Source organism: Watersipora subatra, chromosome 1, assembly GCF_963576615.1.
Source record: "Watersipora subatra chromosome 1, tzWatSuba1.1, whole genome shotgun sequence".
Taxonomy (NCBI): Eukaryota; Metazoa; Bryozoa; class Gymnolaemata; order Cheilostomatida; family Watersiporidae; genus Watersipora; species Watersipora subatra.
This window is the reverse complement of record NC_088708.1, coordinates 70,325,297-70,349,750: the sequence shown is the minus strand read 5'-3', so window position 1 is coordinate 70,349,750 and position 24,454 is coordinate 70,325,297. Positions and strand designations below refer to the sequence as shown.

The window sequence follows — 24,454 nt, the reverse complement described above, 5'->3', positions numbered from 1 at the left end:
GCGCATATGGTAGTCCCAGAGTTGTTTTATCATGATTGTGCTTGCAGGCATTGAATATGCTTACATGGAAGCTCCTATGAACATGCAGGGAATAGTCATGGGACTATTTTGGTTCTGCGCTGGTATTGGCTACTTCATTGGGGTCGCGCTGCCCTATATATTCAGTGTAATCGGTGGCATCTGGAAAGACCCAGTATACATCAACTGCGATAAGCTTGATCTATTCTTTTATATTCTTGCTGTGGTACTGATTTTATTTTCGATCATCTTCGTCTTTATCTCTAAGAATACTGACCTTGGCCTGACCACCGAAATACATGTAGGACAACACCACCTGATCCCAGATAGTGTCACCACAACTCCTCAATTAGGGCGAAGAAATCCTGTCGAGGCCTTGAACCGGGTCGACTCAAATGGCGAGTCCTTAGCTACTTGATGCAGTCTCTCATGCAATATTATTTATTGCTAGGTTGAAGACTCAACTATTTGCTCAATGTTTCTGTGGCTCAATACAAATACAGGGAAGTCATCTTCTCCTGATTGTTTTTATTGTTGATTGATATTTTATAATGATCCATTTTATTATTTGGATATGTGGTCTGTTAAGTTTTATTATAGTTGTTTTATTAGGGATAATGATAATAAGTTATATTCTATGGAAACTCTATTACTGCTATAATACAAACATTAAGTGCAAAAAAAGTTATTATATTTAAGGAAACTATTATTATGATAGAATGAATTCTTAGGCAAATCATATATGGAATTAATATGTTAATAAATGTCAACAATTTGTTTTGTATGTCATTTCTTTGCAAATACCAACTTCAAAAAAGTGAAACGAACATGTGTATGTGTGTACAGAAAATATATTGCTCTCTATGGCGCGCATACCATATGCCTGTACACCATTTATGTGTACATCATATGCATGTAGCCTACACCATATGCATGTACACCTTTGCTAGTGCAAACCGTTAGTAAACTTTTCCCTCTTGACTGTAAGATGGTACTTGTTAGGGATATCCTAAACCTTAGTTTGACATGTTATTGTATGTCTTATCAGTCATAAAACATGGTGGAAGCATTCAACTGTTAAATGCTGCTAGGTTTCCCAAGCATGTACCCTGTGTATAATTGCATTTGTTTATAGCCTGTGAGACATATATGTGTCCTAATACCGCTCCTAAGTTTCTGCTATCACCCATAACCATGTGGCTATGGCCATTTCCGCAGTCAAATATTTGTGAGTCACACTTTGCTATTGCTTTGCCCATTTCATTGTGTAGATGAGGAAGTACTGTTAGACAGTTCATATCTCGCAAGCTAATCGTTGTGTTGCTGGGACTTTAGTTGAACTCCGGCATGTGAGCGGTTGTATTACTTACATTACACCGATGTCTATGATGAAATAGTTTTAATCTGGCGTGATATAGAGGACAGGTGCTCAGTCTAATTGGTGACATGTAAATAACTTTGGGTAATTTGAAGATATTTTAGAAGGCCTGTTGAAAGGAATCACACCGCTTCAGATTAAAGGTGAGTGTTGCCTCTTTCTTTTAAAAAAACTTTTGGAAGAACAGTTTTTTTTATGCAAAATATTTTGTTTAATACGTAGACTTTGTAAAAATATAAGCTTGGAATGCATACAATCACGAGTGAAGCTGATTTTCTCACAACGTTGGGGATACGTTCTCAACAAATAGTTTCTTAGTATATAATTATAACGCTATACATGTATATACATGTACGTACATGTATCAGCTCTGTCAGCTGATCATATTAAAGACCCCCACAAGCATATTCTGTTGCTGTCCTTCGGTATACTCTCCTTGATAATCTGACTGTCTATAGTATGTCACATTCTTTATGTACTTACAATCATAGCCTCTTTCTTATGATGACCTGACTGCAAGAAGTAAAAAACCTTGTAGCCATGTTTTGAAAACTTAAGCTAGCAAAAGTCTACTCACAATAGAATAGCTCAGGTTCCATTGATAGCTCTCTGGCAGCAAAAGAATATATGCTTGAACTATGCTTTGGTTGGATGTACTTGTCATATTTCAAATTTTGCGTTGTCCAAAATCTGCATAGGGAAAAATATGAACTTTCATAAAAAAAGTTTGTTTTGTGCAGTTACTGAAACAGCTTCCAAAATTGAAAGCAGCAGATTAGTTGGGAGTTTTTATAAGTCCGAAACTTGTAAAGCGCCTGATAGGATCAGCGCTCAGAACACCATTAAAGAGCAGCAGTTTAGGAAAATATGTCACTTATTTGTGTGCAATATTCACTACGGTTTGGTTAGCCAAATACTTGTTTGGTTGGATTCCCTACACCTGAGGTGGTATTTGTATAGGGCGCTAACTGAATGCCCTGAATGTATAGGGTGCTAACTGAATGCCCTGAATGTATAGGGTGCTAACTGAATGCCCTGAATGTATAGGGTGCTAACTGAATGCCCTGAATGTATAGGGTGCTAACTGAATGCCCTGAATGTATAGGGTGCTAACTGAATGAATAATAAAATAATTACCCAATGAATATGAGTAACTTACCTGGTAAGCTAGTAACTTAAGCTAGTAACTTAACTATAGTAAGGGTCGCGTAAGAGGCCAGCCTAATAAACCTCACGCGTAATGATCAAGCGCGCCAGTTAATAACCAGTAATAATTTCATAAGTGTCTGTTTTGTCTATATATAGTGAATATGTGCACTATTATTAATATTTATGGCCAGATAGACACATAGCTTAATGGGTTGGTTCGCCTGTCTGCAGACCCGGAGATAAGAGCTCAAACCCTCTGAAAAGGGGGTTTTCTTACCTGTACAGACAGACAAACACAGAAGTTTATATACATGTATATAAATGTGTGCAGTGTTCTATTTTTATTCTCACAAATTTCTAGTTGCAGAAAAATTAAAGTAGATTTTGCAATATTTGGGTTGCACACTGTCGCTATTGCATAGAATTATTATTACAGCATATCATTATATGGTATCATTATATTAGATGTCTTTGTTCATGTTTAATGTTTGTGAGCTATAATACTGGCATATTAGTAAAAGCTGAAGTTTTTATCCAACGCTTCTATTTTAGAAATATAGGCATCAAAAAATAAAAGTACAGATGTTGTAGAAGAATATAACTACTTGTAGCACAAGGAAAGCCTCAAATATATGGTTAATACACGGTTTATTAAAAGGTGGCTTCCGCATTTGACATTGTTTCCATACAAGAAAAAAAGAATGTATGTTACAATAGTTAAAATAATTCTAACATAAAATTTGACTAGAAATTCCTCTGTCATACAGCCCACGACCAAAGTGATGTTGGAAAAAAAGGGTACTGATAGTTGATAAATGCAATATTAGCAGTCAAATAGCACTGCAGTGCGATAGGATAACTGCAATGGTAGCTGTAATGTACTGGGTGTTATTATGTACAACAAACAGCAATAATGAAAGGAAAAGATTATATGTTTATATCTCTCCCCGCAATAGGAGAAATGCAATATTAGAAGTAAAATGCACTGATATTATTAGAATAACTAATATTATTAATATAGTAATACAGTAATAATAGAAAACCAATGCACAATTTTGTTTAAATTTCAAAACGTCATAGCTAACAATATCAAGAAGTTGTGATATTTACGTAGATTTTTAGAAAATCTATTTAACAAAACTATTTAGAAAAAATAATAACAGTAACATCTTGCCCAACATCGGTCACTATACACTTCGATCTTGTAAATTCGAATGATTATTCTTATAATTAAATCTTATAAAATCGAATAATTATTCTTACTGTATAATTAAACATTGTAATAATCTTATAAAAATCGTTCGGAAAAATGTCATCGTATTTCCTTTACTTTCACTGCTTTAGACATCAGTTGGAATACCAAAGTACTCATAAGTGTTCAAAATGTCAGTTACTTTGAAATCGGCAAAAAAGAAACGATTGCTTTTCAGTACTTCTACGTTAATTACAGAAACCTTTATCAATTGGACAATGTTATAGACTGGTAAAATGTGCACGTAAAAATAAAGACTTGGTAACATATTTAAATAGGTTTATATGTTTTGTATCGTTATTATACTTTATATACTTAAACGACTCCATTGAAAAATGGTTAAATTTGTTGATGAGATTTCGGTACAAGGGTTTGCTACGGCCGTTGATGTATAATTTTCGTTAGTTGTGTGCACATATGCATTTATCATAAATCTCCCAAACAATCGCTTCGCTCGCGTTTGGTCGTGGGAATATATATTGAGCTAATAAAGACGTCGTGCAAACACACAGAATCTTACAATGTAAAGGGTTTTCTATATAAAAGTTTAGAAATGATTCAATTGATTCTCAATTTTGATCAAGGAGAAAACACGAGGATAAAAAATCATCATGTTGATCCTATAGAAGTCTTCAACACCTGCAGAACACGATTTTATTATTGATTTTGCGGGTGAATTTTCCACTGCCATGGAGTTACGATTTAGTTGGTCATTTATATAGTGGACAAACTCTAAGCCTATGTTTAACATTAGGCAGAAAAAAATATTTTTCCACTCGGCTTTCTAAATCAAATTATATCGATAAAGTGAAATGACCAGATTTCACAGCCAGCCTACTTTTTGTCAATTGTTGGGCTGTTGTTAATTGATTGTATTTCCTTGTGTTCTTAATGGAAAATAATTTAGCAACGCTCGAGGGAACATTCATCATAACGATTTGATAAAATAATAATGTCCTTCGCATCCTTGTTATAAATTGACATGATACTCTTTCCTTGTTTGCTCTGTGTAATGGTCATTCAGTTTTGTCAGCTCGATGCCAACAGTGACTAGTTAAAACAGGGAAATAGTTAAGATAGTAAGATAGCTCCAGTGGCAGCATTGACTAGTTCCTAACAAATGGATAACAGTTACTGTTTGTTTCTTTAACAAAGCTTGTCTGATGCAATGAATAATGCAAAAGTCATGATAACAAAAATTTTAAAAGTTTGAGTTGCACATTTTTGAAAGGCATGCAACTCAACTCAAACTCAAAGCATGCCTTTGAAAGGCATGCAACTCAACTCAAACTCAAAGCATGCCTTTGAAAGGCAGCTGTAAACTTAAGTTTTTCAAGCAGAGCTAGTTCATTGTCTCTGCTACAGCCAATGACAGTACTCTGTGGTAGATCTCCGAAAGTCTGTAAATTTCACTTACATTTCAATGTTCTACCCAAATACCTAATGCAAACGACTTCAGTAGCAGCGAAATATGAAGAAGAAAACAGTGACATATACAAGTGCTTTGATCCTCAAGTCAAGTGCAAATTAGTGGACAAATCTGACAGGACAACTTTTTTCCATGTTTTTGCTTGTGACGGAAATTAAAAGTAGTAAGCTGTACTGATGAATAACTTTGCTATTGGGTTATCCTCTTGCAGAGACAAAAGATGGCTGCCTCTAGTGATCAACAACCTATCATTTATGATGTCACGTCAAGTCGATTCAGTCCAAGTAGAAGACGGCTGCTCGCATCTGCTGCTATTTTCACGTCTGTCTTCTTCGAGAGGATTGCCTATTTCAGTCTCATAACAAACATGATTCCTTTTCTAACATCTGCACCACTCTGCTGGTCAACAAAAGAAGCAACATTTACTGAGATCTTGTTCCTGGCATTCGCGTACAGCTCTGGCCTGTTTGGTGGTTGGTTATCGGATAGCTATCTTGGTCCGATTAAAACAATCCTCACTGGCTATTTTGTGTACTTCCTTGGATACATATTTCTTCCTTTTCTCACATACTTCTATCCAAAGCAGGACAGTGCCCTTACTGTCTCCTGCCAGTCTTGGAACAACAGCGATAGCCCACCTTTTTGCAGTAGCAGTGTAGATGACCAGCTGACCTGTGGATTAACACTATATATATCAATAATTCTTATCGCGATCAGCTCTGGTGTTGTCAGAACCAACATGGCCGCCTTTGGAGGAGATCAGGTAGAGTACATCAGGGCAGATTCAATATTAGCTGCCCGGATGGCTGATAAAACTGAGTCATTCTAAATGGCAACTTTGAATAGGTTGCCCACTGCCGATGAACTCACACTCTACCGATTCAACTATTTGGAGTTACACTATAAAGATCTTTCCAAGATTCGCGATGTACCTCTCAAAGCATATTTATTAAAGTAGACTCACTTTCCTATCAGGGTCACTTTTCAATTAATGCATAGTCAGCTAGCTGCGCTAATAAAGCCAGGGTGCCTGATATTTATTTTCGTGTTTTTATTCAGATCCATCAGCAGTAAGTATTGTTTGTTATGCGAAATAGTACTCTCACAGCAAATACCTTCGCACAAATTAAGTGGACACAAAATGGGGTCAAACGCATCTGATTTTATCGTTTCTAAGATTCGGAGTGGAAGCAACTCTGATCTCATTAGAAGCATGGAAATGCATTGTACATGTATGACTGCTCTGGGCTTCGCATCAATCACTTCAAAATGTAATGACTATCAGTAATACGATTCCTCCTAGCCTAAATTCCTAGCTTAAATTGCAGTTTTTTACAGGCTCAATCCGGTGGCTCCATCTTCACCCAAAGATTCTTCACAGCCTATTATTGGTGTAAGAACTTTGCCTCTCTCTTCTCTTTGATTGGAATAGCCATCATTCAGCAGAAAAGCTTTCTGATTGGCTACTCGGTAGCATCTAGCTGCCTCCTGATCAGCTTCATCGCTTTCCTTATAGGTGAGCCTTGTGTTTTGCCTTCATTAGTGTTGGTATCAGAGTTATCTGAATATGCTTTTTGTTAGCCTCTTTGGCTATTTGATTGCCATAACGGATTTATTTATGCCCTACAAAGCTTAGCGAAGGGTTGTCATCACTTGCTAACGACAAAGGCTCACATCTGCAAGTTCTACAGCTTTATATTACAAGGTCTTATTGAAATTGATTTAAAAATCACAATTGCTGTGGCTCATCTACTTGTTTTGTCGAGTCGCTGTGAAACCTATCGTTGATGCTTAGTCAAATGTGAACGTGTCATGTTTCCTCATGTGAGCTCGTCATGAACATGAGTTTGTGAGCTCTTGTCAGGACTCGATTGATACCGTATTAAGGCAACTCTACTTTCACAGCCTGTTTATTTTTATCGCGGAACATTTAAAAATTTTCAAGTCTAAATTAGGCTGTCTTAGTTTTAAAAACATGGTAACATAATCTCACCTGGTCAACGTAAATGATTGACATTCGTTTAAATTGGAAACGATTTCGATTGGCATACTTATACAGGATGGAAGCTATACACCCGTGTAACTGCAGGAGAAAAAAGCGTTATTATGTTTGTGTTTTCCATGATGAAGAATGCCTATGAAGTAAAGAACTCCGACTGCAGGTTAGAGTTGTCTTTCCTTATCTCAACTTCATGCCTGCAATACTCTTTCTTTTAAAAATTCTTGTGAGATGTGTGAACAGGTTTGCTGTAACCTAAAGAGCACTTTTTCAGTTGATAAATGATTCATCAGGTTGGGTAAGGTTTGTCATTGACCATCAATACATCCCGCGCATGTTTGTTAGGGGTAGGGTGGGGAGGTTGAACATAATTATTTTCCAGCAGTTTGATGGAACACCACTATGTTGTCTAGCGTGTTGGATTACTTTTTATTAAATTTTTTCATTATGCAATTTATACTCAAATTATATATGAACTCCTACGTTAATGTCATATCAGAAGCATAAGGAACTAGACCAGTATACCTCTTGCTTGTTAACCCTCGTCATGGCTGATGCTAGACACATCAATCAGAGATGCTTCAGTTCATTACACCTTCATTGCTGAAAACCTGGTGTAGACTCCTTTATGTCCTTTACCTTTGTAACTACCTCTACACTACTGATTGTACCGCATTATTAAATGCATCAACTTGTATTTGCTTACCGCTTGAACTATTAGCACGATACGATTAGTCATACCTGAGAGCACGGTATAATTAGTCATAACTGAGAGCACGGTGAGATTAGTCATTACTGAGAGCACGGTGCGATTAGTCATTACTGAGAACACAGTACGATTAGTCATAACTGAGAGCACGGTACGATTAGTCATAACCGAGGGCGTAAAGATACTTCTAATAGGCAAGGAAATATATTGCTTGAACTTACTCAGATGTTTTCTTATCTCCCTTCTGTTCCTCCACTTCATATTATCTATTCATTTATTATCCTTCTGATTAAATTTGGTTTGTCGTTAGACTGAGGACCACAGTCTATAATTTCTTAGACCATGCTAATAAGGAACATGAAGGAGGCAAGTTTAACATTCATGAAATAAATGATGTGAGGAAGTTGGGGAGAATCTGCAAGGTCTTTCTGTTGCTAATACCATACCAGATCTGCTACAGCCAGGTTAGTAACTAGCTTCTGATATCTAAATTTCTTAAGTCTGGTTTCCATATATGCCGCAAAGCACCGGCGACAACACTGCAGGCTATTAGCGGTGAAATGGGAACCTATGCGCCGGTTACCGCCGAGGACCGCCGGTAGTTGTAGTTGCCATCGGCAATGCAATAGTATAGCGCTGTTCAAATTTCGTGAAAGGCCGCAGGCAAAACCTTCCCGAAATGCGCTGTACAGTTGAAGGTCACCATTATAGAAACGGCATGGCGAGCGAACATTTTATTTGATTACGCAATTATGTTTAGCGATGCAGCCTATATGTGAACAGACTCCGCCGAGCCTAACATCGCAAGCGTTTTGCTGCGCAAGTTACCGCCGGAGTCTCGCAATCGATATGGGAACAAGGCTTTACTCTCCGAAGCAACTTTTCACAGTAATCATCAGATTAAGGGCAAGGTTGACATTAAAAAATGAGTTTAACCAGCCCTGCTCGAGATTAGAACAGTAGCATCTACTTTGTCCCACCTGTAAATTATAGATTATTTCAATCCAAAAATTATATGTTTGACTTCAAGGTCTTGCAGTCAATCCACAAATCCTTTCAAACTTCTCAAGTGTTGCTTAGAATTGCCTGCTGCCTAAAGCAACAAGACTATAAAGAACAGCTACACTGTATATGCTGGTGAGATAAATACATGCCTGTGAAGCCCTATAAGTAGACTTGTCTCAAACCAGTCTGCCTATCAGAAGGCTTGTTTCAAACAAGTCTGCCTATCAGCAGACTTGTCTCAAACCAGTGTGCCTATCAGCAGACTTGTTTCAAACCAGCCTGCCTATCACGAGACTTGTCTCAAACCAGTCTGCCTATCAGCAGACTTGTCTCAAACCAGTCTACCTATCAGCAGACTTGTCTCAAACCAGTCTACCTATTAGGTCATCCTGAACACTCAGCATGGCAGTGAGTAGCCTTGTATCATGCTTTCTCAGTTTTTTAACATTATTTGAGATTTATAAAACATCGCTAGTATCTTGCTATCGATATCTGAACTGGAGTCACTGAGGCAGAACTACTGGGGCTAATAAGCAACACATCACTATTTTTTCTTATCAGAAATTCTGGCGATGTGTTAGCATATCTGACACTACACATCCTTCAATTACTGATCATAAATCCTAACTTACAAACTGTGTAACGCATCAAAGTATTTAGCATCAAATACCGTAGATGCCATAAGACTGCTTCACATCAGGGAGTTGATACGGTAGAAAAGTGGTTACAAGCTGGTATCAACACCAGTCTGTCGCACGTACACATTTGATGAGACCCTGCTATATCCAACAATGTTACTGTTTTATCTTAGCAGTTTTGCCTTGCCTGTTTCCTTAGATACTTAGATAATTCTAGTAGCATCTCAGCTCACTTTTTGCATTTTGAATAACTACTAGAAATGATATCATTGCCATAATTTTTGGGTTGATTAAAAAAGTTTTGAGCATAATTATAACTTTATTATTCGGTATATAACTAATAAATGCATTATTGGACAGAGGTTATTTCTTTAATGCATTTAAAAATACATTGTCATGCATTCTCAGCTCATGTAGCCACCTCCACCTCAGTTCAAGTTCTCAGCTCATGTAGCCACCTCCACCTCAGTTCAAGTTCTCAGCTCATGTAGCCACCTCCACCTCAGTTCAAGTTCTCAGCTCATGTAGCCACCTCCACCTCAGTTCAAGTTCTCAGCTCATGTAGCCACCTCCACCTCAGTTCAAGTTCTCAGCTCATGTAGCCACCTCCACCTCAGTTCAAGTTCTCAGCTCATGTAGCCACCTCCACCTCAGTTCAAGTTCTCAGCTCATGTAGCCACCTCCACCTCAGTTCAAGTTCTCAGCTCATGTAGCCACCTCCACCTCAGTTCAAGTTCTCAGCTCATGTAGCCACCTCCACCTCAGTTCAAGTTCTCAGCTCATGTAGCCACCTCCACCTCAGTTCAAGTTCTCAGCTCATGTAGCCACCTCCACCTCAGTTCAAGTTCTCAGCTCATGTAGCCACCTCCACCTCAGTTCAAGTTCTCAGCTCATGTAGCCACCTCCACCTCAGTTCAAGTTCTCAGCTCATGTAGCCGCCTCCACCTCAGTTCAAGTTCTCAGCTCATGTAGCCACCTCCACCTCAGTTCAAGTTTTGTGTCAAACATCGGTGCCATCAGGAATCTTGTCAAATCACTAGTTCAAGTAGCTTTACTTTTGCATGTAGTGATTGGCATCAAACTTTGTTGCCTACAGATGGCATCCATTTTATCCAGCCATGCTCGCCAACTCTCAGAATACCAAATACTCTGTGGTGAATCAAAGGTTTAAGGGGCTCAACACTGTCTCTGTCAGACTCTACATTGTTTCCGTCAGACTATACATAGTCTCCCTCAGGCTCTACATTGTCTCCGTTGGACTCTACATTGTCTCCTTCAGGCTCTACATTGTCTCTGTCAGATTCAACATTGTCTTCGTCAGATTCTACATTATTTCCTTCAGATTCAACATTGTCTTCTTCAGGCTCTACATTGTCTCCTTCAGACTCTACATTGTCTCCTTCAGACTCTACATAGTCTCTGTCAGACTCTACATTGTCTCCTTCAGACTCTACATAGTCTCCGTCAGACTCTACATAGTCTCCGTCAGACTCTACATTGTCTCCGTCAGACTCTGCATTGTCTTCGTAAGACTCTACACTGTCTCCGTAAGACTCTAAATTGTCTTCATCAGACTCTACATTGTCTCCGTCAGACTTTATATTGTCTCCATCAGGCTCTACATAGTTTTCGTCAAACTCTTACATTGTTTCGCTCAGGCTCTACATAGTCTCTGTCAGACTCTACATTGTCTTACTCAGGCTTTACATACATTTACCTAAAACTTTTGCCTTAATAAAATATTTATTGTAAGTGTTTAGGTCAACTAGTAATTGCTTCAGTACTATTACTAAAATGCTGCTAGAAGTGTTCTGGTGAGTAAAGAGTTTATGGGTTAATGTGCTTGGGGTTGTCTTGCCATTAAAAAGCAATTTCAAGACTATTGCGTTGCTCAATGTAAAAAAGTCATAAATAAACAGAAATTCACAAAGTGGTATAGATTAAATGAGTGTTAAAAATAAGGATTTAGATAGCTGTTAAATTGCACAAAAGAGAAATTAAAACTCCAATACCGAGACTTGTCCGCCCTTTATTTACGAATGGTAACTTGAAAAAGAGAAAATAATTCTTAATCTTTAATTTTTCTGGTGCTAGTGGACAATCATTCATGACATACTTGTGACCTATTTATCAAATGTTGCAGAATTTGCTAAGCATTTGATGTACATTTGGTGAACAGATAGAAAATTTTCAATCGCAAGATTTTTGAAGAGAAGCATAAAAACTGCCACCTTCTTTCTGAATGCAGTACTCACTTCTATTTTTTCAGATGTTCTCTAGTGGCTTTCTTCTGCAAGGTCTGCATATGAGAACAGCGTTTGACACGCCTTCCGTGTGTAACTCAGAACATGTTAATAAATCCAGCAGCATGTGGTGCGGTCCTTACGCAGGAGAAATAGTTCCATTTGTGTCACAGGATAAAACAGCAACAACAGTAAGTGGCTGTATTGTATGTACATGTCTTAATACTGCTTATTGCAATAAAGTTTACCATAAAGACATATGCAGGTGTGAACAAGGTTGTACACAGATGTATGTTCAGGTATGTGTAAGTATCATTTCAGCGATACATCCTGACTTGAGCATGCACTTTGAATATGGGATGTAAGGGGTTGTGCTGGTGAGGTGTGTTTGATTTTAAGATCTCTGAGATGTGGTGTGTTTGCTGTAGCGTGATGTGTGTCTTGTGGTTTAATGTGCGTGTAATGTAAACGTAGTGTTTACGGTGTGATGCTTGTGATATATGTGATGAAGTATTAAGTGTGTGATGTGGCATGTGCGTGTTTGTGGAAAATACTGTCGTACATGCATAAATACCTGCATGCATATGTCTGTCTGTATTGTATGCATGCGTGTGCGCGTGGGTGTGCATGTGTGCAAGTGTATGCCTGTGTGCATGTATGTGTGTGCCTACATGCGCGCGTGTGTGCATGTGTTTTTGCGTGTATTTGTGTGCACATGTGTTTGCGCATGTGTGTACATGCGTGTGTGCGCGTGTGTGCATGCATGTTTGTGCACATGCGCGTGTGAGTGTGTGTATTGTATGCCTGTGTGTGTGCAAGTGTGTATCTACAAAAAGTAGTTATATTCTATATACTTGCACACTTGCAGTCGGCCAATAACAAAGTTAAATATTGTCATTACGGCTACATCTCTTTCAACTGTTAACCAAAAAGCAATTTATGTTTTACAGAATGTTCTCGTATCCCATTGGTTCTTTTTATCAAAGTACTTTATAAACATCCACCAGTGCTCCTCATTGCTCACCAATGCAATGATAGGTGCTTAGCTATAAAATGTAATTTGGCGATACATACTCACATATAATTATTAGATACCAGTGTGTACACTCTATGACTACATGTATTTCAATAGTTAGAAAATAACGCAGTTACATTTGGCATGATTTTTGGTTTGGTTTCAACCATACCTATTTGAATACTGAACAACAGCACCTTCATTATTGTCTTTTCAGCTGTGTTAAATGTAAAAAATAAAATCTGCTGTGGGTCTAAAATAATAATAAGTTCCTGTTTTCACTACATCGTCTCATATGATGTTACCTAGGCAGTCAGTAAAATACATAATTTGCAATATTTGAGCTCACCATCACGTATAAGAAAGACTAAATTTGTTTTTGGCATATGAAAAGCTTATAAAAATTTGGTGCCACACTGATCCGCTGTTAGATAACTAGTGATTTTACATAAGAACTGATCTGGGAACACAAGTTGCATCTGCTCACCCTACATTACTTGTGCTCACAGATACCTGCGGCGTCCTTGTGTGTCTGCAACAGCATCTTTATACTTGTCACTCTGCCCTTTATGGAGAAGTTCTACCAGTGCTTCGCTTATCGTCATCGACGAGTGACTGTCTGCTATCGCTTAACTATAGGGATGCTTCTGGCAGCGGCAGCTTTAATAACCGGAGGAGTTGTAGAAACATTTCGGCTTGATGACCTTGCTTGGCACCAAGAAAGCTGGCATCAGATAGGTAACCTTTGTCACCATCATTAAAATGCCTCAGCTCTTTTTAGATACACAGGAAGGCAGTTGACTGATGCCGAGCTAGTGGCTAAATTAAATCAGACAGCTTAGACATAGTCTCAGACTAATAAAGACACTCAAAGCACCAGTTATTGACAAAGCGGTCCCAGCTGTTTAAATATTTTGGCCAACAGCTTATATGCAAGTAGCCAACGCAATTATAATAATTGATAACACTGCATCCTCTAAAATGGTTGGTTATTTGGAACCTCATATTACCTAGAGTAAACATAATCTATGGTTCAGTTAGCACAGCAAAGGTTATACAGCTGCATTATTGAGACCCCCTTTGTTTAGTTTTAGTTATAAAACACATTATGATATGCTCTGCTCACTCCTTCACCTTTCACCTCTCCTCATCAGTGTCAGTCTTGCTCAAAACTGTCTTTATTCTTCTATTTTATTGTAAGTTTTTTGCTAGAATGTTTCCAGTTGAGTTAATCATGAGTTTGTGTTTTTTCATGTTTGTATTTGTTATATTTATAGGAAGCACACTGTTTAGCATAGCTCCATGCTTCCCCATTTATTGGCAAATTCCTCAGTATTGTTTACTTGGAGCCAGCGAAGTTTTCCTCATGTTGACAGGTAAGTGCTTGGTGCATTGATAGGATAAGACCAGACATCTAGTGAGTACTCATAAAAGACACACTTCATTTACAAATCAACAAACATGGTGCACATTGCTGTTACTTCAGATGAGAACTATAAAACTGACATTTAGTCTCTACAGAACTGGCATCTAGTCTCTACAGAACTGACATCTAGTCTCTCCAGAACTGACATCTAGTCTTTACAAAACAGACAACTAGTTCCTCCACAGCTGACATCTAGTCTTTACAGAGCTGACATTTAGTCTCTACAGAACTGACATTTAGTCTCTACAGAACTGACATCCAGTCTCTACAGAACTGACATCTAGTCTTTACAGAACTGACATCTAGTCTTTACAGAACTGGCATCTAGTCTTTACAAAACAGACATCTAGTCTCTACAGAACTGGCATCTATTCTTTACAGAACTGACATCTAGTCTCTACAGAACTGACATCTAGTCTTTACAGAACTGACATCTAGTCTCTACAGAACTGGCATCTAGTCTCTCAACAACTGACTTCTAGTCTCTACAGAACTGACATCTAGTCTCTACAGAACTGACATCTAGTCTCTCCAACACTGACATTTAGTCTCTACAGAACTGATATCTAGTCTCTACAGAACTGGCATCTAGTCTTTACAGAACTGACATCTAGTCTTTTCCCAACTGACATCTAGTCTCTCAACAACTGACATCTAGTCTCTACAGAACTGACATCTAGTCTCTACAGAACTGACATCTAGTTTCTCCAACACTGACATTTAGTCTCTACAGAACTGGCATCTAGTCTTTACAGAACTGACATCTAGTCTCTACAGAACTGACATCTAGTCTTTACAGAACTGATAACTAGTCTTTACAGAACTGACAGCTAGTCTCTCTTCAACTGACATCTAGTCTCTACAAAACTGACATCTAGTCTTTACAGAACTGGCAACTAGTCTCTACAGAACTGACATTTAGTCTCCACAGAACTGACATCTAGTCTCTCCACAACTGACATCTAGTCTTTACAGAACTGACATCTAGTCTTTACAGAACTGGCATCTAGTCTTTACAAAACAGACATCTAGTCTCTACAGAACTGGCATCTATTCTTTACAGAACTGGCATCTATTCTTTACAGAACTGACATCTAGTCTCTACAGAACTAACATCTAGTCTTTACAGAACTGACATCTAGTCTCTACAGAACTGGCATCTAGTCTCTCAACAACTGACATCTAGTCTCTACAGAACTGACATCTAGTCTCTACAGAACTGACATCTAGTCTCTCCAACACTGACATTTAGTCTCTACAGAACTGATATCTAGTCTCTACAGAACTGGCATCTAGTCTTTACAGAACTGACATCTAGTCTTTTCCCAACTGACATCTAGTCTCTCAACAACTGACATCTAGTCTCTACAGAACTGACATCTAGTCTCTACAGAACTGACATCTAGTTTCTCCAACACTGACATTTAGTCTCTACAGAACTGGCATCTAGTCTTTACAGAACTGACATCTAGTCTCTACAGAACTGACATCTAGTCTTTACAGAACTGATAACTAGTCTTTACAGAACTGACAGCTAGTCTCTCTTCAACTGACATCTAGTCTCTACAAAACTGACATCTAGTCTTTACAGAACTGGCAACTAGTCTCTACAGAACTGACATTTAGTCTCCACAGAACTGACATCTAGTCTCTCCACAACTGACATCTAGTCTTTACAGAACTGACATCTAGTCTTTACAGAACTGACATCTAATCTCTACAGAACTGACATCTAGTCTCTACAGAACTGACATCTAGCCTCTACAGGAGTGACATCTAGTCTCGACAGGAGTGAAACTTAATCAGTAAAAATCTACTAGAAAACATTTTTTCATCAAATATTTTGAACATTAGCTTCTTACAGTTTTGTCCCTCCAATAGTAGAATCATCAAGCCATGTGTGATATATAGTTTTTTTTAAGTGTGTTATACATAAGTTGTATAATTGTTTATTCCAAGGCTTGCTAGACCACACACTTGTAGCAAAACTTGCTAGACCACACACTTGTAGTAAGCCTTGCTAGACCACACACTCGTAGCAAGGATTGCTAGACCACACACTTGTAGCAATCTAAATAGCATGATACGGCAGCGTTACTTTGTCATATGCGGGTCTAAACTATTGCTTTCACAACAGAGCAACAATATGTAAGTTTACCCGTGCTGGAAATAAATTTAAAGAAAGGTCATATACTGAAAGGTATATTAATCTGTCACTTGAATAAAAACTACCGTGAGACTTGTATGAAAAATACAAATACATTTAATTGTGTCTAAAAACTATGCATGTATAATAAGAAATGTTCCAAATGTAGCTGTTTTCATAGATTCATTGCATAAAACTTCCGCTGTGCGCAGTTTAAAAATGGCGAGGAGAGTTGTCATCTCTTTTTTAACAACTAATCTGTAGCATGACTATAGTTTCGTGTAGCAAGCTTACCATATCTTCAAATAACTTTTTACTTATCATAGTTTGTTGAAATAGCACAAAGTTATTTGGCGAAAGTAGAGATATATTATTAGTAAAGTATTGACCATGAAGGCAAGTCTATTAGCATATGCTGATGATTACTGTATATGATTAGTGTGCAAACACAACAGCTAAACTAGCTGAGGACTGTGGGCTACTCAATGACCTGATAGAAACATTGAGGACAATTACATATCTTTGTACATTTTATGTAGCAGTGCTTGAGTATACATATATTGTACATAGCAGTGCATGAGTATACATATACATTATTGTATGTTGAAGGTTTTGAATATACATACACGTATATTGTATGTTGAAGGTTTTGAATATACATACACGTATATTGTATGTTGAAGGTTTTGAATATACATACACGTATATTGTATGTTGAAGGTTTTGAATATACATACACGTATATTGTATGTTGAAGGTTTTGAATATACATACACGTATATTGTATGTTGAAGGTTTTGAATATACATACACGTATATTGTATGTTGAATCTTCTGTATATATAAATCTCAAAGTCGGTCATTCGGTGTGCCTAGATATAGCGACTAAAATCTAGGAATAAAAGATTCCACTTGTCCTGGACTTGATCTCAGAACCTCCCATTCCCCAGGCGATATCTTTACCAATTGAGCTACGTGAAATGCAGTGATTCTTTAGGTGATATGAGTCGGTATGCTGACTAAAATACACTCTGGCATTGCACTCTGGATTACACGACGCTCTAAAGCTTGCTCTCATGGCTTTTATTAGTAAGTTTAACAATACAGGTAGTAGTATACTCAAATTAGTCATTAGCAATGTGCCAGGCTAACGGCAAGTGGCAGGCAACTACATTACTTGCCACTGTTTATAAGCTGTTTTTAATACACGCGCAACAACAGCCATTCGACTAGTATACATATATTGTATGTTGCAGGTCTAGAATACGCGTATATGGAGGCACCAAGAAACATGCAGAGTTTTGTAATGGGGCTCTTCTGGCTTTGCGTTGGATCAGGGTACTTTATTGGAGCGACTTTCCCTTACTTCCTTTGGCATTCCGGAAACAGTGACAATATGAACTGCATAAGTCTACACGTAGTTTTTTTTTGTCTCGCTATAGGTCTTGGAATATTCACTATTATTTTTATTTTAATAGGAGCATACACTACAATAGGTCTGGAAATCGTTTTAGAGACCGAACTTACCCAAACATCTCAACTAACATCTAGCTTTCCACCGACGCCGCAAGCTCAGCGAAGAAACATTTCTAACAATGAAAACTTGCTCTCTGATGATGATATAAGCTCTTAAATTTACAAGTTAAAAAAATTAATGCACTGCTTTGAGGATATGGTAGCCTAAAGCTTTATTCCATGCATACATGTTTGATTGGGAGCTGGTATAGCTATTTGCACTAGTAGTGATGAAACAAGCAAGTCTTTTGTGTTTGCAAGAGTATATCAAGTAGATCAGAAGGTAGTGAAACATTGCTTTTAATGGGCATTTTCGATTCCTCTATTTTTCTAAAATAATTTTAGGCAGCATGCTGACTAGTCTCAACAGTTTTTAATGATTAGGCAGCGACTCATATTACTGATTTTATTCCTGGTATAGGAGATAGGTAAGTGTCAGCAATGGTTTGCATATGTAACGATTCAATAGCCAACCGTGTCTCTCAGCTAGTGTTCTGAATGTCAGTCTATCTGGTACATCAAAAAGAGCAACTTGCAGTCACACCATTAAGTGTACAGAAGTGCATCTGCTGCTTTTAATGTTGATAAAAGATCAGTTAACACTCACTGACAGACTGAATAGTTGGTAATACATGCAATCGCTTTTCTGATTAAAATCCACTAACCTTCTGTACAAAGGGAAAACAACTTCAAATCTTTAATAGCAAAATACATAAAAAAAATTGATAAGAAATTGTTAACGTAAAATCTCAAAATATGAGGCATTTAATTGTCAAGCCAACAAATTATAAGAACTGTTTCCATTAATTCACACGGACTTAAAAAAGAATAATCATTGCTGTTTTTTAAAGTTAAAATCTCAAAGTAATTATACAAATAGGAAGTTGAGCTATCTAATAGATGCAACCGTTTTGTTTAAAACAAAGTAAGACTCACATGAATTCAGCAAAGACCGCAACCATATTCAATGAAAAACTTATTTCCTGTTTCTCCTAATGTAGTTAGCTAAGTAGAAATGAACATCATACGTTATTTGGCAAAACTAAACAAGAATAGGTGTGGGAACATAGAGGCATATGTTACTTGCTGTGAGAAGACAACTCATGCTATGGATTATTAATTACAACTGAGTATATTGACATGCCTAGCTTTGGTACCTCAATATTGCATGAAACTTGATGTGATGGTAAGCTACAACTGACACATATAACTGCTACAAATAACATTCACATTGTACTTAGAATATATTGAATATGGTCTGTAAAATGTATTGATCAATACTTGATCAGTATTTTATCAATACATTATTTCTCATAGATCGTATCAGCATTCCCATAAGATCATATTATTATCGTATCAGTACTATTTCTTATAGATAGCATCTAGCCTTGAATACAAGTAGAATGACAAGAGATATCAGCAGCACGCAAACTAGAGTATCATGGAATATCTTCAGCTCCAATGTGAGAAACTTATGCTAGAATAAACAAAGTATTCTTCAAAGTGTCAATAATCATCAATCTCTTGTTAAGGTTGTCTCACTCTCTATCTCTGAGACACATTGTTAAGGTTGTCCCACTCTCCATTTCTGAGACATCTTGTTAAGGTCGTCCCACTCTCCATTTCTGAGACACATTATTAAGGTCGTCTCACTCTCCATTTCTGAGACACATTGTTAAGGTTGTCTCACTCTCCATTTCTGAGACACATTGTTAAGGTTGTCTCACTCTCCATTTCTGAGACACCTGACTAGCTTTGCAGCACTCATCACACACACCTTTGGTTCGCAATGAGCAAGTGAATATCTTGTTAAAAAAACTAAAGAGATTGCAGATATCCCTGAAGTAATGAACCCATTATAATTATCCTCACCACCTAATAAATGCATTGACATGCTTCAAAGGATTAGGTACACAACCTGTAGGCACATGACTTATTCACACAACATATTATGATAGTTTTACGGCGTGTTTTTGTAACAAGATGCAATATTGTTGTCCAATACACTTATGAAATTGAGTTCCTTGTATGAGTTTCATGCATCTTCCATCAGCACAGAGAGCGTAATGCATTGCATGTGGCACACTAAGAACTTGTAGCTGCCATTTCAATAAAGCAGTTTTGATATTTTTATGTTGTGAAGTCAATTGTCTACTCTTCATTCAGCCGCTTGTCTAGATATGTCAGATCAAGAGACTTTCATATTTGAGCTATTAAAGATGAACTTGCACAGCATGTTTGTAGATTTTATCAGAAAGTATCGGTATTTATTAGAAAATATCAGTATTTATCAGAAAGTATCAGTATTTATCAGAAAGTATCAGTATTTATTAGAAAGTATCAGTATTTATTAGAAAGTATCAGTATTTATCAGAAAGTATCAGTATTTATCAGAAAGTATCAGTATTTATCAGAAAGTATCAGTATTTATCAGAAAGTATCAGTATTTATCAGAAAGTATCAGTATTTATCAGAAAGTATCAGTATTTATCAGAAAGTATCAGTATTTATCAGAAAGTATCAGTATTTATCAGAAAGTATCAGTATTTATCAGAAAGTATCAGTATTTATCAGAAAGTATCAGTATTTATTAGAAAATATTGGTATTTTTCTATTACATGTTTTCCAATTGTTGTCAATGTTTGAGGTGATCTGATTGCCAGGATATTTCAAGATTAAAATCGATAAAACTTGATCAGAATTAAAACACTCAGCACAATCAAACGTAAGATTATGGCATAATTCCAAAGAAACTGGTAGCATAGAGTCATGTAACGCTACAACTTGAACAGCCATAGCCAATATCAACCATCACAACAATAACAACTAGTCACATCATTTCACACTTATTTGTCTTCTGAGAGTTTTAATCGCAATCAAGTTTTATAGATGCTAATCTAAAACATTCTGACAGTCAGAACACCTCAAACATTAAAAACCATTGCAAATAATTGAAAAATACTGATACTTTTTGGTAAAATCTACTAAAAAAATTTGTCTAATTTCATCTTTATGAGACTTGGAATGAAAAGCTAAGGTTGATTGATGAAAGGCAACCAATGCTTCCTGGTATGTTGGCTTTACCTCTGACCAACACTTATTACTGTCTGCAGCCCTTTGGTACCTAATTTATCACATTATGCACAAGCTTTGAAGAACTGTCACATACCATTTACGATTTTGCCAAAACCATTCTTGTGGTCATTTTCTCAGTCGCTGACTGCTCATTTGGTGTAAAAAGGTATCAAATGCTTACCCTAACTTTACATTCACTGAGTGTCATTTATACTGTATATATTGCTTTCTATTGTCTTTGCTGCCCTCACATTTTATTCCTGCTTAACCATTGGAGTACAGAGAAGTTTGTCTGCACCATGCATAAAATTTTCTTATGTTTAAAGTCTGTTAAAAGCTTGTATGGTTTTTTTAAAAGTTTTGTATGGTGATACTGAAAGTTTTCTTTAGTCACAGCTGTCAGATGATGTTAATAAAAAGTAAAAATTGGAACTAATTTTTGGCTAGTTTGGTCGAATGGCACTTTCGTTACTGAAGGCCATTTTATTGTAACATATGTTAACTCGGAGAACTATAACTAAAATGATTACTTTAAATTGGGACATAACTTGATAACTTTGTTTCTTTTTTAAATCAGACACACTCAATATACTGCCAAATAATGATATCACTCCATCTGGGATACTACTAAACAAGCTTATCAGCGGAATCGAAGAGATCTGATATAGAAGATAACACAGCAGTCATGCACAGGACAAGGTTGAAGCAAGATTGGGTTGGAATAGAAGCCTGTTGAACATGTGATGGCTGTGAGTCAGAAGAGCGACTCATCTTTGCAAGAATAATATCTAATCACTACAGGAGTGACATCTAGTCTCTACAGGAGTGGCATCTCATCTTTATAAAACTGACACATACTCTTCATGAGATTGGAATATAGTTTTTACCAGAGAGCCATCTGGTGTATGCTCTTTGGAAATGACATCAAGTTCTCACTGGAGCGACAGTCACTTGCATTAAAGTGACAAATAGTGTTTGTGTGAGTGACTATTCAGGGCAGTAAGAGTGATAGTGACCTCTGGTGTCAGTTTAATTTCTACTTCAACATGAAGCGAGGAGACGGAGCCGTTAGTATTCTAAAGGCAGTAAATACTATAGTAACAGTGGAGCCAATGTTCTTCTTTTACTACTGCTCATTTGGACTAGGTCTGGTGGTTTGGCAGCAAACGCTCTATGTCAAGCTTTGCATTCAGAAAGGATTCAACATTAGCCGGTGTTCTAATGTTTCATGGGAAGAAACTCACGCCACCCTTCAACAAGAAACGTCATACTGGATGATTTACTCTAGCTTAGGCTCAATTCCTCCAGCAATCTGTTGCGTGACGATGCTCAGCGGTTACAGCAATCACCGTAGTCTGCGTTTACCCCTAGTACTTCCTCTAATTGGAGGACTGCTTACAGCTGTCTTGATTATACTACAAATTATTTTCATTGACTGGGACCCTTCTTTACTTCTTATCGCCCCTGTAGCTTGGGGTATAACAGGCTACTTTCCGACCATCAACATGGCAAGCATGACTTATCTAATTTGGGATCCTAACGCGAGCAACCTCGGTCTAAGATTTGCCGTACTTGAAGGGATGAACACTCTGTCAAACGCTGTTGGTACGTTTTTAGCTGGCCCTATTATAGATTCGTCTGAGAATGGCCTTGTTTATGCCTGGATTCTATATGGAGCTCTACAGCTAGTTGGGCTCGCTGACATTTTGTTTAGAGTCAAGAACATACATTCACCTCAACCAGCTGAATCGGAATCGGAATATAAAAGATGTTCCACTATTCGACATTGCTTCAATTACGATTCTTTCAAACGGTACTTTCAGACAGTTTTTCGAAAAAGGAGGAACTCCAAACGTCTGCACCTTCACATAGTGGTGATGAGTACTATGATAGCTTTCCTGTCATTAGCTGGAGTCACTGGTATCATATTCCTTTATCTAACAAAGCAGTACGGCAAGTCTAACACTGAGTACAGTATCTATCAAGGTGCCAACTGCCTGACAGCACTTCTTGGCAGCACTCTCTTTGTTCATATCTTCACGACTCATTATAAACTCAGTGACATCGGGTTCACAGTACTCGGTACTATCAGTGGAGCCATTTCTTACCTCCTTCTTGGCTACGCCGAATACGCAGCTTGCTATTGGTTGGCCGTTTTGTTCCGCTTATTTGTGCCTTACCCTTGGGTCGGGGGTCGACTTTACATTTCGCATACTTTGAATGAGGCAGAACAGGCATCAGGAATGGGATATTATGCCACTGTTCAGTGTGTCACCACCCTATTGGCCAGCCTCCTTTTCAACAGCACCTACCCACTCACGCTAAACCTTTGGCCTGGCCTCTGCTTCGCTATCGCTGCCTTCCTGTTGTTGTTGACTGTGCCCGCCCTCACATTCGTCCAATGGAATGATAACAGACTCGGACATTTTTCTATTAGAAATTAAATTCAATACCAGCATTCTTATCTGACATAAGAATTTTGCATATCTGGCTGTTCTCTTTACATCACTACAACTAGTGTTACTGGTAGTGCTAGTTGTGTAGAAAATGGCGGCATCGCTGACACGTATCAACACCAAATTGTAAACTATTAGTTCTTCTAAAACCTTGCCAGTTTGAGCCTATTTGTGCTTTTGTGCATTCATTGTGAGATTATATTTGTATTTTTCTAAAACACTATCGTTATATTAAATGATTTCCGTATGTTACAAGTTACAGGAAAGCCAACAGTCTCAACATATTTAGGCTCGGGAACACTTTTTGCATCGATATTCATCTCGCTGAATTATTACAGATGAAAAGAATTATATGCATAGAAATAATTTTGCCTAAAATGCGTTTGTTTAGTGAATAGCAATAAGGGTTGCTAGCCATGATCTTGTTTTAAATCTAGTTCACGCCAGTCACCGCTCATGCGTAGAAGCGTAATTATATAATTATACAAGCCAAATATTTTCATCCATAGCCTAGGTCTTTCACATGAGCAGCAGCCGATATCGACCAAGCTTAAAGCTTGAAGCTACAGTGTATGTTCTGGTAGACATGTGTTGGGACAATTGTGATAAAAACTAGAGGTAAGTGGAGAGTCGATAGCTAAGGTATATGAACTCAGGTAACTTACAGTAGGTTAACAGACATGCCATACTCATCTTTTTCCAACTAATCATAAGCTGGTCCGATGCATATATCATAGACATGCACTCATATCTAAACCTATAGAATTAAGGAAACTACCTAGTTATATACAAAGTAGCTTTTGAGCTAGATGTGCTTTACTTGCTGATACTACATGCATTGCAATGCATTCAGTACATGTGGCTTCATCCTATAATCATGATTACTGTATCTTAGTAGGACGAGCTAGCATTACATAGCAGTTGTCTGCTCCTGTAATAACTATCACTTGTATTGCATAAAAACCTGCATTAAAGTAAGTTTAATAAATGGCTTACTTAGT

General features: G+C 37.5%; 3 protein-coding genes across 3 annotated transcripts in view; all 3 read left to right on the top strand.

The window, feature by feature from the left end:
• The window catches only part of LOC137385523 (solute carrier family 15 member 4-like), a 33,005-nt gene extending 32,311 nt beyond the window's left edge, over nt 1–694 (top strand). The window contains exon 9 of the mRNA XM_068071998.1: nt 48–694. Coding sequence (XP_067928099.1) covers nt 48–436 — 389 coding nt within the window. The 3' untranslated portion in view covers nt 437–694. The remainder of the gene's footprint in view (nt 1–47) is intronic.
• Nucleotides 695–5,446: 4,752 nt separating this feature from the next.
• Nucleotides 5,447–18,040, top strand: LOC137390941 (solute carrier family 15 member 4-like). The gene is made up of 9 exons (XM_068077258.1): nt 5,447–5,989; nt 6,565–6,742; nt 7,286–7,388; nt 8,245–8,398; nt 11,847–12,011; nt 13,345–13,573; nt 14,113–14,211; nt 17,664–17,795; nt 17,886–18,040. Exons 1-9 carry the CDS (start codon nt 5,447–5,449, stop codon nt 18,038–18,040), a joined length of 1,758 nt encoding a protein of 585 aa, XP_067933359.1.
• Nucleotides 18,041–22,043: 4,003 nt separating this feature from the next.
• LOC137390933 (proton-coupled folate transporter-like) lies at nt 22,044–23,441 on the top strand. Its single transcript, XM_068077250.1, has one exon. The coding sequence runs from the start codon at nt 22,044–22,046 to the stop codon at nt 23,439–23,441; it is 1,398 nt and encodes a 465-aa protein (XP_067933351.1).
• The last annotated feature ends 1,013 nt before the right edge of the window (nt 23,442–24,454 follow it).